At 39.2% G+C, this 15,782-nt stretch overlaps 2 protein-coding genes across 7 annotated transcripts in view; both read right to left on the bottom strand.

Annotated features, from left to right (window-relative positions):
• The window catches only part of LOC306848416 (synphilin-1-like), an 18,032-nt gene extending 13,848 nt beyond the window's left edge, over positions 1-4,184 (bottom strand). For 3 of the 5 annotated variants that reach the window (XR_013782240.1, XM_079382956.1, XM_079382954.1), the window contains exons 1-4: positions 4,053-4,184; positions 3,284-3,354; positions 2,372-2,435; positions 420-961 (exon numbers count right to left, since the gene is read on the bottom strand). Coding sequence is in view for 4 of the 5 variants with exons in the window: in XM_079382956.1 (XP_079239082.1) it covers positions 420-961; positions 2,372-2,435; positions 3,284-3,340 (663 nt within the window). In the remaining variant the exon portion in view is untranslated. The remainder of the gene's footprint in view (positions 1-419; positions 962-2,371; positions 2,436-3,283; positions 3,355-4,052) is intronic. The other 2 variants (XM_079382953.1, XM_079382955.1) reach the window with 1 other exon arrangement.
• A 3,579-nt stretch (positions 4,185-7,763) lies between these two features.
• LOC306848058 (protein Largen-like) lies at positions 7,764-15,417 on the bottom strand. Of its 2 annotated transcripts, XM_079382382.1 has the most exons (4): positions 15,146-15,417; positions 10,393-10,996; positions 9,874-9,979; positions 7,764-8,157 (listed from the first exon to the last, which is right to left on the bottom strand). In XM_079382382.1, the coding sequence occupies exons 1-2, from the start codon at positions 15,278-15,280 to the stop codon at positions 10,460-10,462; spliced, it is 672 nt and encodes a 223-aa protein (XP_079238508.1). In that variant the 5' UTR covers positions 15,281-15,417; the 3' UTR covers positions 7,764-8,157; positions 9,874-9,979; positions 10,393-10,459. The 2 variants fall into 2 exon arrangements, with proteins under 2 accessions (XP_079238508.1, XP_079238509.1); XM_079382383.1 differs by lacking the exon at positions 9,874-9,979 and having other exon boundaries at positions 7,768-8,157; positions 15,146-15,372.
• Between the last annotated feature and the right edge of the window lie 365 nt (positions 15,418-15,782).

Raw genomic sequence — 15,782 nt, forward strand, 5'->3', positions numbered from 1 at the left:
GTTTTGTGGTCCAGGGTCACATATGAGGTCACTCTACAATAAAAATACATACGGGACGAGGTGGAGATGATAATAAGGGGGAGGCAGCCAACTCGTCACAATATATATATTTATATTTTGTTTTATTTATGTCTCCTGCCTATCTAGTGTTTCTATCACAGTGTTTTCCATCTCGAGTATCAAAACACACGCCTTGCTGGCTACGGTGTAATGAAGCCAGCCAATCACAGCAGTGGGCGTTTACGTTACGAGGACACGCCCCTTCAAATAGAGTGTTTCTCACAGAGAGTGAAAATGAGGACGGAAAATTATAATTTTTATAAATATCAGAGCAAAAAAACGGCATGCTTTCTAAATTAACCTCCACAAAATCATATCAAAATCTGAACCTGAGTTAATGACGGAGGAGATGCTCTTACCAGCAGTGAGATCTGTCCTTCTCTCACGATGTTCAGGATGTTCTGCATCTTCTTGTTTTCCTCGTCGGCTTCTCCAAACGTTCTCCAGGGCTTGTCCTGCCTCAGAGGAAGAGGGCAGGTGCTCGGGCCGCCGTCGGCTTTGTCGGACAGAGGTGTGTCCGGCTCTGATCTGTGAGCGCTCTGTGCCCGGAGACTGTCCTGATCCGCTGGCTTGGGCTTCCTGAGGTCGGGCCAGCTGACGGGCGAGAGAAGGCTCTCTTTAGCGGCGGCGGCGCTCCTCTTCTCAGACTTGATGTAGGGCACGTCCAGGATCTCATCCATGTCCAGGTCGTAGTGCTCCAGCTCTCCGAACAGCGGCAGGCCTCTGCTCTTGCTGGCCTCGGCGCTCTTGCCCTCGGTCTCCGGGTCTGACTCCTGCGGCTGGTGTTTGAGCGGAGACACGCGCTTGACCGGACGGAACTTGCTGTAGACGTCGGCAACGCCGGTGGGTTTGATTCCCGCTCCGCTGGACGCCGCGCTGCGAGCCCAGTTGATGGACGGAGCTAAAACACACCAGAGCCAACCGTCATCAACATCTTAAACACTGAGGGGAAGATAAGAATCTGACTCTAAACGAGCTGCGTTAACAAGTCAGGTTTATTTCTATTGTGCCTTTTTACAGCACAGACTGTTTCTACACTAATAATTAAATCAAAAATGTAATTATAAAATAAAAACAAACAACCTGTGGCAACCTTTCATTGATTATGTAGACAATTTTAATCCTTTTATTGATTTGAATTTACTTATTTTATTATTTTATCTATTTATTTTTTCTCTCTAAGTGTATCTCTCTCTCTCTCTCATATATATATGTATGTATTAATATTTGATTGATGTAGACATGTATGCACTGATTTTTTTATTTATTATTTTATCTATTTACTTATTTTTTTAAAGCCTGTAATTCCTTTCTGAATTATACACGATGAGCACTACTCTAGGGATTTGTTGATGAGGGAGGATTGTTAAATGTGATATATATTGGCAAAAAATCTATAAAAATATTACAATCAAAACAAACAACCAAAATAAAACACTGACTAAAATTTAATAAAAAAGTAAAATGTAAAAATAAAAAAATTATAAATAAATAAAACACTAAAATAATGATTTAAATAAAAACAGACTGTTACTAAGCAGCTTAACAGCAATAAATAAGAAAACAACACAATCAATGATTCTATAAACTGAAATTAATCATTTTAAAATAAAAACAAACCATCAAAATAAAACTGACTAATTCTTAATTCAGATTCAGTTGTAAAGCAGCTCTACAGGAGTCAATACACAGGTTTCCTACATATTTCCATTTCAATATTCCATACTTTTCCAGACTCAAATTTCCAAAGCTCTCAGTAGATTTTCAGACCATATTCAACATAAAAAAGTGTTTAAAATTGGACTTTCGTGAATGTCAAGGTCTTAGGTCTCTTTAACACATTCTATTCAGTGTGTATTGTCCTATATGAGAAGTTAAATGATTTCTCGTGCGCACATAAAAGTCTGTACATATTTTATTTTTGCAAAAGTCCTTGAGGCTATGTAATATGGTGCTAAGAATATTGTGAGAAGAAACATAAAATGCTTATAACCTGCATTTTGCATAATGAAGAAGTGCATCTTGAATTCATTCAGTCGTATTTTGACTTTGACGTCTTGTACAATACATTTATTTTCATTCAATTCTTCATTTCCTATTATATATTAAAAAATAACTAAATAGGGGCAAAAGTCTGGAAACACATATTTTCCATACTCTGATTTCTTTTTTCCACACTTTTCCAGACCTGGAAAATACTTAAATCAAATTCCATACTTATCCAAACCGCGTAGGAACCCTGAGACAGCCTGCAGTGTGTGACCGCTGAAAGCATCTGATTAACACATGAACTCGAGAATGAAGCTGGTACCTTGTCTCTCGTCGTTGGCTCCATCGTGTCTCCGGCACAGCTCAGGAATGCTCTTGGACGAGTACTGAGACAGGAGACATCAGACGGGTTAAAGATCATCACACACTGATGCTATGAACATTACCCATGAGCTCTCATGCTGAAGGAATGATGGGAAATGATGCTGTTCCTGTAGCTCCACTGCTCACATTAACAAACTCAACCAAACCTTGAATTAACCGAGAGACAAACGAACACAGAGCCATGCATCAGGAATAAAGACGTAAACTCTATCTGATGAATGCATATTTAATGTGTAATATACACATTAATCTAGAGCAGCGTTTCTCAGAAGAGCTGATGGAACGCTAATAATAAAATCATAAAAAAAGGGGAAGTTGAAAGAATAAAATAAATAAAACATTTTACTTCAAATGAAATGAAACAGTAAAATTAATAAATACGTTTTAAATAAAAAATAAATAAAATAAAACAAAACAATAAAACCTGACTATTAATTTGTTGAAATGTTAAAATAAATTATTTTTTATAATGAAAGTCCATTGAAGTCCACTATATGAAGAAAAATCCTGGAATGTTTTCCTCAAAAAACTGAATTTCGACTGAAGAAAGAAAGACATGAACATCTTGGATGAGATTTTATCAGGAAATTTATATTCTGGACGTGAACCAATCCTTTAAATTGTAATGTTAAATTAAAATAAATCAATTAAGGTAAAAATAAATCAAAACATTTATAAAGAATATGAGTGCATGTCATGTGAGCATTAACTGACATCAGAGAACCGTGAACATGCGCATATGCAGATCAATTATTGAAATATTAAAAATCTTAAGGGGACTTTGAGTAAATATTTCAGCCCAACGGGGTTCAGCTGATGATTAATTAATCTGGGTGATTAATAAACTCACAGGTAAATCATCAGTGAAGTCAATTTCATCCAGATCCAGGTATTCAGGAACGTCCATCTTCAGTCAGCATTCTGAGAACACACACCCACACACACACACACACACACACACACACACACACACGCGCACACACACACTCCATCATCACAGGATCAAACACCATCTACTGTACTACACTCATGTGACGTCACTCATAGTGGATCAGAGACACAAAGGAGTGGGCGGGGCTTGAGCTCATCCGTCAGCACGGGATTGGATGGTGAGTGTGTGGGCGTGGCTATCAGATCTGAATGTTGAGTTTAATAAAAATATAACTGAGTATCTAATTAACCACTGGTCAACATTAACCAGCAGATGACACGAGGTGAAAATTACAGTCGTTTCAGAGTTATTTACACTTTGATGAAAAATCATGAAACATTTATTGTGTCCAGAATAAATGATGAATCAGTCAATAAGAGAAGAATCATGAAGAACCGAGTCACTGCTGCTCATGATTCACATCAAACACAATGAATCGAGAACTGAGCGAGAAAAACAGACTGATGGATCTTCATGATGAAGATGAAGATGATGAAGATGCGTGTGTGTGTCAGTGTGTGTACAGTGTGTCTCTGTGAGTGTGTTTATCTCTGTCTGCTGTCTATTGTTTCTAGCTTTAGCTTTAGCTTTAGCATCTCTCAGATGATCTCCTCTCTCTCTCCGTGTTTCTCCGGTTTCCCGCCGGTGTCTCAGTGTATCGTGTCCGGTGTGTTTGTGTGTGTCGTACCTCGTTCCCGCTGCTGTCTGTCGCCGTTCCGCTGATTGTCTGTCGGTGTTTCTGATGAAAATGAACGGATCATCTGAAGAATGTGACGCGAGCGCGCGCCTCCCTCAGCCTCCTCAGCGCGCGCGGCCCCGAGACACACGCGCACGCGCAGATACACACACAGACCAGCAGAGGGCGACACACACTCGCGCGCACACACACACATATATATACAGACATATACACACTCGCACACACACATCTCACACACACATACACACTCGCACACACACACACACACACACACATCTCACACACACATACACACTCACACACACACACACACACACTCACACACATACACAAATTTAACTGACTTCTTTCATAAATTGCAGTGACTTCTTTAAAATATGAGACACTAATGGTTTGGATACAGAATAGGACACATGCTGTTTTATTCCCTATTTGGGTTTATGTAAATGCTTTATTTTATTTTATTAAGATGAACTGTCATAGCAATCCAAAGATTTATTTCAAAAACAGTATCATAGCAATTCAACCATATCTTCTGATTTAAAACCTGTATTTAACCTCAGAATGATCTCAAAGTAAATAGAAGTGCTAAAGTCTGATTCTGGTGGCTGTGCTTTAATATTAAATGATTATAATCTTAATTTAAGTGATGAAGGATTCTGACAGTAATCAGTGTTGAGTTCTACTCAATCTTCAACCTCTCCCTGGAACAGTCCATAGTCCCCTCATGCTTTAAGCAGTCCACCATTGTTCCTGTCCCCAAGAAACCCCAGCCCACCTGCCTAAACGACTATCGCCCTGTAGCCCTCACATCAGTGGTGATGAAGTGCTTTGAGAGACTGGTCAGAGACTTCATCATTGCATCACTACCAGACACACTGGATCCACTACAGTTTGCATACAGACATAACCGCTCCACGGAGGATGCCATCTCACACCTCCTCCACACCACAACAAGTCACCTGGACTGCAGAAAAGGGAATTATGTAAAAATGCTGTTTGTGGACTACAGTTCAGCGTTTAACACCATAATTCCCTCCACACTCACCTCCAAGTTGGAGGTCCTTGGTCTCAGCACATCCTTGTGCCAATGGATCTCCAGCTTCCTGAAGGACAGACAGCAAGCCGTACGGATGGGTAAACACACCTCATCCTCCATCACCCTAAGCACTGGAGCCCCTCAAGGTTGTGTTCTGAGCCCCCTGCTGTACTCACTGTACACTTATGACTGCGTGGCCACTTCCAACTCCACCACCATCATCAAGTTTGCTGATGACACTGTTGTGTTGGGCCTGATCTCAGACAACGACGAGACGGCCTACATACAGGAGATTAAGAACCTGGAGAGTTGGTGCCAGGTGAATAGTCTACACCTGAACATCAGCAAAACTAAGGAGCTGATAGTGGACTTCAGTACGAAGCAGGAGCGGTCGTACCAGCCGATCACGATCAGCGGGACTCCAGTGGAGAGAGTGGACAGCTTCAGATACCTGGGTGTTCACATCACGCAGGACTTGACTTGGTCCTGTCATACCAGCACCCTGGTGAAGAAGGCCAGGCAGCGTCTGTACCATCTGAGACACTTAAGGGACTTTAGACTTCCCTCTCGGGTGCTTAAGACTTTTTACACCTGCACCATCGAGAGCGTCCTGACGGGCAGCATCACTTCCTGGTTCGGGAACTGCACTATGCAGGACAGACGAGCCCTCCAGAGGGTGGTGCGTTCAGCGGAACGTACCATTCACACCGAGCTCCCTGACCTGCAGGACATCTACAGCAAGCGGTGCCTGACCAGGGCCAGGAAGATAGTGAAGGACCTCAGCCATCCCAACAATGGACTCTTTTCTCTGCTGCGTTCAGGGAGGCGCTTCCGCTGCATGAAGGCGAACACAGAGAGAATGAGGAGGAGCTTCTTCCCGCAGGCCATTCGGAGTCTTAACCTCTCTCCACTATAATCACATCACCCCACACTTCCACTTTGCACATTTTTCAAGTACAATCTGCACTAATTTGTAGAAGGTTACGTAAGGATAAATGAGTGGGACTTACATACCATTTGTCTTTAGTATTCCTTTTACTCACTTATACACTTTACTGCACAGCACAGCACACGGACACTTTATCACTGACATACACTTTACTTTTACAGAATCTATATAGAATCATATTCTATTTTTATTCCTCATATCTATTTTTATTCTCATATCTATTTGTTATTTTATTTTATTGCTAGTTTATTTCTGTATATATGTTTACTGTACTTTTTCTATTTGTATTTTTGTAAACTTGAGGTTTTTTCTTAATTTTGTTGAACAATTTGTTGGACAGTCGTACAATACATTTCACTACATGTCGTACTATGTATGTATATGTATGTGACAAATAAAATTTGAATTTGAATTTGAATTACTGTAAGGTTAAACCTGTCTGCTTTACATGTTTGGAAATGATTAGTTTTTTTAATAGGTTTGGTACTATTTCCATAAGCAAGGTGTACATTTTCAAAACACGTAGTACAAAACTTTAAACTGATCATACTAGTAACACCACTAGTCAATCAAACCTGGTCTCATGATTGCATTGTAGTTACACATACTATCATTCCACATCATTATTGTTTCAGATCTTTGTGATATTGAGACACAACAGTAAGATCTTCTTTCAAGTTAGTACTTTTAACAATCAGGTCATTCAAGAGCAAACAATGCAAGATACATGTTTCAAATCACCTTAGTTTCTGAAATAATTACAGTATTACAGGCAATAACGGTCATGTTAGAAAATACTCTTGCTTTACCTAACTTGCATATCTCTCATAAAATCCATAAAGTTTTGTAACAGTATTTATCCAGTGTGTTATCAATAGGTGTGATGAGGATATGACATAAGGTTTTGTGCTAGAACGGAGTTTACTGTCAATGCAGTAAATGTCCTCACTGTGCCACATGACTGAATCTATATTCCAGATGAACAGTGAGTTATAGTAATGTGCAGTTTTTACCATGGTAATGCTTCTATATACAGTATCACATGGCATAATGTAATGTAAAATGCTGTATTTGATGCCATCTTTTGATACATCTCTGATCAGTTCCTCTCCCTTGTTTCCTGCTGTATGTTCACAAAACACACGGTTTTACAAACGAGGACGTCCTCAAAGGGAGGTTTAGATGATCTTGTCAAGTTTTTCTTCTACCAATTTGTCCCCAAAATATGGTTACAGTAAGCACACACACACACACACACACACACACGTTTGTTTCTGTGAATTGTGGGGACTCTCCATAGGTGTAATGGTTTTTATACTGTGCAAACTGTACTTTCTATCGCCCTACACCTAAACCTACCCCTCACAGGAGACTGTGCATTTCTACTTTCTCAAAATAACTCATTCTGTATGATTTATAAGCCTTTTGAAAAAATGGGGACATGGGGCAATGTCTTCAGAAGTCCCCTTCTCCTTGTAATACCTGCTGTCATACCCATGTCATTATACAAATTTGTGTCTTCATGTCACAAAAACGCGCGCACACGCACCACTTTATATTATAACGTGCTTCATCATCACTAGTATCAGCTCTAGTCCTGTACTAGTGATGGTTAAACTCTATTAATGAGAGCAGGTCTCCCCCTGCTGTCCGCTTTCATCATCTGTTCTCTGAAACTCAAACTCATCCATGATCTATAATAAAGACATGTGCAGATGACTTCATGTTTTTAATCAGTACATAAATACATTTCCCATCATATACTGTGTGACATCTTTAAAATCATCTTAGAAAATATCAAAAATATGCTTCTTGTATTTGAAGTTTTCTTTACAAAAACATAGAAGGTCCTTTAGAAACGTCTGATTCTCTGGCAGCGTTGGACTGAGTTTCTCCGATGCGGTGGATTGTTAGTAGGTTTTGATTTCTCTTCTTTAAAGGGTGATGTGATCGGATGCTGTGGCTCGGTCCCCTGCGGAGCCGCTGTGAACACCACCGATGTGATTTCCATTAGAAGCCCTCCGGGTCTTTCTGCCAGGAGCGGGGAGCAGCGAGTGCCGGCTGAAGCTCACGTGATGAGATGAAGATGATGGCGGATGAGAGACCTGCAGGGAACAGAGAACAGAGCAGAAGGTCCAGCATCAGCATCACAGACAGAAGAAGATCATCATCAGCGCTGTGGATGTGAAATGAGATGCTGCTGTGTAGGAGACGCTCATGAGAATATTGATTTCTGTCCTCCTACAGATCTGCAGATGAGCTCTGAAACACACGCCAAATTAGTTTCATAACAGCGTCTCATGTCTTTCCTGAAACCATCAGAGAACATCACGTCTGTCCTTCTCTTCATAACGTCCTTGAATCGTTCATCTGTATTAGACCAGTGTCACTCATATACTATCATAGCTTTTGAATTTAATTTATTTTCATATTTTGTTTTCATTTTAATTTTAGTTAACATTTTAGTATTTTTTTTTTTCATTCATTTTTATTTGCATGTATAGTTTTAGTTATTTTAGTATTTTGACTTAAACTAAAATAAAAATGAGGGATAACGCCTTGGAAACTAGTTTAATTTAAATATTTTTACAATTGTTTCATTTTGTTTCCTGGGAAACTAGCTGAAATAAAAATTTATATTTTTTCACATCAAGTAATTAAAAAAATATATTATTGGGTTGCCCTGGAAACTAGCTGAAATAAAATGTATATTATTTTAAATATTTTTCAAGTAATTTTTTAAAAATAGTTTTACTTCCAGTTTTAGTTGATGATAATATCCCTGTATTAGACACTGCTGCTGTGAGGCACTGATCAATGCTGGATTCACTGAGTTAATTGCATCTACCGTATCTTCATGCTCTCTAAATGAACGGCCCTCAATGATCTCTGATGTTTTCATCTCACTGCTGAAGCAATACAGATATTAAAGGACCCTTTTCACAGTTTTCAGAAGTCATCATAGTTGGGCAAACCTCTGTAACAGTGAACGGAGACTACAACAAACACATTGTTTTGCATTTTCATTTGATAAAATCCATGACAGTATTTCTAAGACTTTATAAAAGAGGGAAATATGTTCAGATATAGTCAGAGGAGAGACAGATTGCAAATTGCTCACACAGCAGCACTAACTAGTTTAATTCTATTGAAGTGCCAGAAAAAACTAAGTATAGTGTTAGAAACCCATAATCTTTTTTTTTAAATGACAAAATAAAAAACTTAGATTTATGATGTTAATAACTGTGGAAAAGCATCACAGTCTGTGAAAAGCATCCATTGAGAATAAGATGAGAAATATGTGTAATATTGAGAGGATTGAGTCACTCGATCACCCTCCAAACTCTCATCTCACAACAACAGCTGGATTTTTATGATGCTTTTAACAACCTGATGGCCAGAATGAACCCGCTCAATGAGACGATTTTAACTCAAATACCATAAAGTCCATAATAATCCATAATAACGCTTCCTCCAGTGAAAAAGTGTTCTGGTCTGAATCAGGAGAGAAATCTGCACAGATCAAAACAGCTCTAAACTAATATGTGGCTGGATTTTGATGTGAGAGACAACAGGAGATGCACTTTTTCACTGGAGGAAGAGTTATTAAGGATTATGAACTCTATGGTATTTTAGTTAAAAACATCTTAATGCTGGATTAGTTTCAGCTTTTGTCTTCTCCAGATGTTAACTGATGGACTGGAGTGGTGTGGATTATTGTGATGTTTTTATCAGCTGTTTGGACTCTCATTCTGACGGCACCCATTCACTGCAGAGCATCCATTGCTGAGACACTGATGCAGAGACACATTTATACAAACCTGATGAAGAAACAAACTCATCCTGATCTCAGATGATCCTGAGGGTGAACACATTTCTGGTTGAACTGTTCCTTTAATGATGAAGGAAGGCATGATAAATGTGACCCTGCAGCACAAAAGCAGTCATCAGTAACACAGGTATATTTGGAGCAATAGCCAACAATACATTGTATGGATCAAAATTATACATTTCTCTTTTATGACAAAACTCATTAGGATATTAAGATCATGTTCCATGAAGATATTTAGTCAATTTTCTACCGTAAATATATCAAAACTTCATTTTTGATTAGTAATATGCATTGCTAAGAACTTCATTTGAACAACTTTAAAGGAGATTTTCTCAATATTTAGATTTTTTTGCTCCCTCAGATTCCAGATTTTCAAATAGTTGTATCTCAGACAAATATTGTCCTATCATAACAAACCATACATCAATGGAGAGCTCAAAAAATTGACCTATATGACTGGTTTTGTGCTCACAAATGGCTGTCGTCTCCTGATTCTGAAAGCTCTTACCGTTCTGTCTTTCTCTGGCTCTAAACAAAAGGAAACTCTTGAGAAGTTGCTTCAGCCTCGGTCTGCATCAAACGGTGGTGCTGGTGGACTTGCGTAAAATGGTCTTGTGTGGTTTCTGCGAAGGGAAAGCGAGGCCGCCGTTCTGGGCGAGTGCTGGGGTCGAGCTCTGATGGACAGGACTGTGTTTGGCGTCCATCAGCTCGGTGTGTAAGTGCAGATCTGTGCTGTGGGTGTCACAGTCTGGGCAGTAGCCGTGATACTGCACCTTCTCGCTGAAGCGCACTCGCTCTCTCGTGGTCTGAGGACAGTGGCTCTCACCGAGGCTCTTCGGCCGGCGACACAGAGAGTCTCCGTTCTGCATCAGTGCTATGTCCTCAGCTCTGGACGCAGTGCTCCGGGGCGGAGGGAGCGGCGGCGTGGGTCTCTTCAGGACGGTGAGGACGGCTGTGGGTCTGAAGAGCGTCTCCTCAGGGTAGATCTTGATGCTGGAGGCCGTGGTGGTGGTGCTGCTGGAGCTGCTGTTGAGCGTGTCTGTCTTGGAGCTGTCTGTCAGATCCTCCTCCAGACGGAGATCAGACGTCAGGCAGTCGATCTCCTCAACCACCTGAGAAGCGCAGCGAGAGTCCGACGTGAGACCAGATCAACATACACAAGAAACCACAGCGGTGGCCAAAATGATTAGATCACTAGTATTTTCAGCAGCTAAATAGGTTTAGGACTAAATCTGGTAAATTGATACATTGCTCTTTGTATTGTTGTAAAATATATTCATCAAAAACAAGTAATATATTTATATATAAATATATACTGTAAAATTAAAAGACATTTCTTTTAAACGTATAGCACGGTAATGAGGCAACACCATATGACAGATGAGACGAACAAGAAAGGCTATTCATAATCTTTCATTGCACAAAAATAATATAATATGAAAGGCTCCAATACAGAGCGGCACAAAGCGCTTATGTGCATCCTGTGCGCAGAATGATGTGCTTGAAGCAACACAGAGTCACAGCACATAGGCACAGCGCTCCGCATAGAAAAGCTCAAAGCACACAGGAAAGAGATATTAATGCGTAGTGTATTAAATCTGTGCGAAAGTTTATCGAGCCTTTTCTTTTAACAGTTTTAAATTTCAGTTACTGTGCTTGTGAAGAACAATTCATAGTGCTCTCTACAAAAGTGTTGTGATCTTACAGACACCTGGTAGAAAGTAACATGATTTAGAAACAAGATAAAATGCTTTTATGTAAAACCGCTGAACTTTATTTACAGAACAAGTATAACAGGAACGGTGGAGAGAGTTTTGTCGTCCTGACTGTCGTAACTGAACACAGTTTGTATGCTGAATGGAGGATGACAGACAGCCGCAGAGGAGTGTCTTGACTTAAATATTCATCTTTACCTCACTTTAAACTATGGAACGGCTTCGGGACACTTGAAATATAGTGCACAAAAACTTTGTGCTTTATAATGTTTTGGTGCCTTTCGTGGGGCTTAACAATAACACAGAATAGTATACGCAGAATATCGGATTTGGATCAGCCTTGTCTGACTGATACCCCGATCCGGCAGAAAATGACAGTATCGGAGCCGATACCAATACTGAATATCGGATCGGTGCACCCCTAAGTGTGTCAGTAGGAAATATCGGTTTACATTTCCAAACATTCATTCATAATCCGGTGAGATTTTATGTTTGCTCCACACAGAGATGTGTTCTGATCATCATCAGTCTGTCTGGAATGACATGAATAAACAGAACAAACTGAGACAGACTCAATCCAGAAGAACTGTGTCTCCAAGACGCTTCAGAAATAACAATTTGTTCTGTTTCTTCATGTCATTCCAGACAGACTGATGATGATCAGATCACATCTCAAAAATCTCACTGGATTATTACAATTAATAGCTAAATGAATGTTTGGAAATGTAAACTGATATTTCCTACAGACACACTACAGCAAAAGATAGTAACTGACTTAAAACCATGTTTAGCTGCTGAAAATACTAGTGTTCTAAACATTTTGGCCAGCGCTGTATAATTGAGATATAACTGGATTTGTTTTATGTAGCTGTCGACCGATTTAATGCCAAGGCCGATATACCGATATTTTATTTTTATTTTTTAAATATCGGCATCGGCCGTTCATGTTTTTTGTTTGACAAATGTGTTGGAGGCGGGACTTTTATTTTGACAGCGCTGAGAACGGCAGCACCTGAGCACACAGCGTTCACATTCTCCTTTATATCGGTCACCCTGCTCTCCAAGATATCGGTATGGGCAGTCAAAAAAACAATATCGGTCGACCACTAGTTTTATGATCTCGTGTTCTGATGTTCATACCATCATTTCAAAGCAGCTTTACAGAAAACCATGATGTTAATGTTTATAATAGCTTAATATATTCATGCCTTAGAGTCGCATTTATCAGATTAGAGTTATCATGAGCTGTTATCAGAGTGGTGCGTAATATAGTTACATTTTGCGGAGATATAAACAATAATGCAGATGAGATTTGCAATATATGACTTTACGAGAGTGTGCTGTTTGTACCAAACTAACAAAATGTTCTAAGAATGTTTTCATAACGTTCCCACTAAGTTATTTCTGAATGTTGAAACGTGAATTTTTTTTAATTGTTTTTATAAAAGTTTTTTCTTGGTTATATGAACGTTAAGGGAACATTCCACTTTATTATTTTGCAATCATCATGGGAAGGGTACTGTTTAATGTTCTTTGAATGTTCTTAAACAAGTAGCAACATTTAAAAAACGTCCAACTAAAACATTTCAGAAAGAAAACGTTCCATGAATTGTGTATAAGTAACGTTTTTGTAACATTTTGAGAACATTATTAAAGACGAGATAACTTTGAACAAACGTTCTGTTAATGTTGCTGTTTCATAACTTTCATAAGGAAGCGTTATTATGGATTATGGACTTGGATTTTAGTTAAAAACATCTTAATGCTGGATTTGTTTCAGGTTTAGTCTTCTCCAGATGTTAACTGATGGACTGGAGTGGTGTGGATTATTGTGATGTTTTTATCAGCTGTTTGGACTCTCATTCTGACGGCACCCATTCACTGCAGAGCATCCATTGCTGAGACAGAAACCAGATGCTCTAGAGACACGATTCATTATATAACTGCGAAATCAAATCGATATCTGAAGGATCAGTCATGAATGACCTCTGAGGTTCACATGGATTAATTTGATCCAAACTGACTTACAAAACAGAAAACGAGCGACTCATCCACTGCTGCCATAATTAATTTATACAGACGCTTATGGGAATGATACTTTTGAAGGTTCTCTGAACGTTCTGAAACAAGTAGCAACATTTAAAAAATGTTAGAACGATGTCTAACGTTTCTGTGCGATGCATTTTGAGAACATTATTCAAGACCAACTTTGAACCAATGTTCTATTAATGTTACTGAGAGAACAATTGTTCAGAACTTTAAGAGAACCTTGCTAGAACATTCTGAGAACGTTCCCTGTTAGCTAGGTTTTAGGTTTAACGTTCTCAGAACATTTTGGAAAGTTTCTTAGAGTTATGAATCAGTAATGTCAATAGAACGTTTGTTCAAAGTTACTTAATAATAATGTTCTCAAAACATTAGCACAGAAATGTTACTGATACATTGTTCGCAGAACGTTTTTTTCCTTAAACGGTTTAGTTGGATGTGTGTATAATGTTTTTTTTTTTTTAAATGTTACTTGTTTCAGAACGTTTAGAGAACATTCAAAAGTAACATTCCCATATATTTGTAAATGATCAAATGTAAGATAGCACAGATACGTCTGCAAGATGTCTGTTAGAGAGCGCTGGATCTGGAGAGCATCTGCTGTGTACAAATGTCAGTTTTACATACGATCTAAATCATAAACATCTTAAAGACATCTAATAAACGTCTATTTGACATCTGATAGGAAACGTCCTATAGATGTATTGCAGATGAGCAAACACTCTAAATATCATTCTCTTATTCAGTGTTTCTGCTTGTTTTCTATAAATATCTAAACATTCTTGAATCAAGATGCATTTACTGGACAAGTAAAATGATTTAAGATATTAAGTCTTAATTTCTGAAGAAGAGTGTCAAAATTTTGTTAGTTTTTGCTCAAAACAAGCAGAAATATCTGCCAATGGAGTAAGAGAAATAATGTTGTTTAGTCTTTAAATTGATTTTTTTTCTAGCTCCATCAAGACAGAAACAGTGAGTAAGAGAATGTTTAGCAGTGTGGGAAGGTTAGCTCAGACTTGTGTTAGTCTGGTGCATACAGTACTCTCGTAAAGTGATATATACTATTGCATCTCATCTTTATGTCTAAATGTGAGTATATTATCGCACAGCTTGAATCTGATAAATGCGACTATAAGAAGATATATTATAAACATTAACATGGTTTTCTGTAAAGTTGCTCTGACTCATGTGATGTAGAAGTGAGTTGTTTCAGGCCGTAAATGTTTAATATGAGACACAAGTGCAGACTGAGAATGCTGTCGCTCTAGTTCATATCTGAATACTGAATGAATGAGTGACAGCTGTCAATCACACGAGCGTCACAAAAGAGTCGAATCTTTGAATCTGACTCACACGAGTGATGAAGATGATGATGATGATGATGATGTCGAGCATCAGAGAGAGTAAATGTCATGTTTGCACGAGGCCTCGATGGACACGAGCGCATCTTCATCATCTCCATCATCATCATCCTCAGCGCTTATAACGCCCGGCACGCACCTCTTTGAGTTCCTTCGCCACATCCTTCAGGTCTCCCAAGATGTTCTCGAGATCCTCCACGATGCACCTGATCTGTCGTTTGACCCGAACTTTATTGACGCCTCCGTCCTCCGCCGCCGCCGCGCTAACGGACATCCTCCGAAGCGGAGCGCGTCACGGCTGTGCGGCGCGTCTGCTCGTGAAGATCACGCATGTTGACGCTCGCATGTTGTCCTCAGACGCAGAAGGATCTCGAGCTGCGCGACGCGTCCACACGCGCATGCGCGCTGCCTACACAAACACTGATGCTGGAGACCTCGTGAATCCTGAATAATACAGAAACATATCAGAAATCAGTATTTATGAGCAGAGCTGGGTAGGAGCTCATATGGATTTCGTAATCAGATTCCAAACATTAAGAACTTTAGATTAAATTACATTTTAAAATAGCTACTCGTAATCAGACTACAGTAACTTTATTATGGATTACATGATATTTGCTCAATCATAATTCTGCCTAATTCCTCTTTTAAATATTCCTTTCTGAAATTAAAGCTTCCAGGATTGTGGACATTCACACAGAGATCAGTCAGCATTTCAAACACATTCAAATGCACTACTTCTTTGTCTCTTTCACCTAATATATTTGTATTTAAAG

This window comes from Barbus barbus (assembly GCF_936440315.1).
Source record: "Barbus barbus genome assembly, chromosome: 28".
NCBI classification, from domain to species: domain Eukaryota; kingdom Metazoa; phylum Chordata; class Actinopteri; order Cypriniformes; family Cyprinidae; genus Barbus; species Barbus barbus.

Excerpts from the sequence above, each read along its gene's own strand:
- LOC306848058 (XM_079382382.1), bottom strand. The coding sequence starts at position 15,280 with ATGTCCGTTAGCGCGGCGGCGGCGGAGGACGGAGGCGTCAATAAAGTT. Across the intron at positions 10,997-15,145 it reads TGGCGAAGGAACTCAAAGAG|GTGGTTGAGGAGATCGACTG; the intron begins GTGCGTGCCGGG and ends TGCGCTTCTCAG.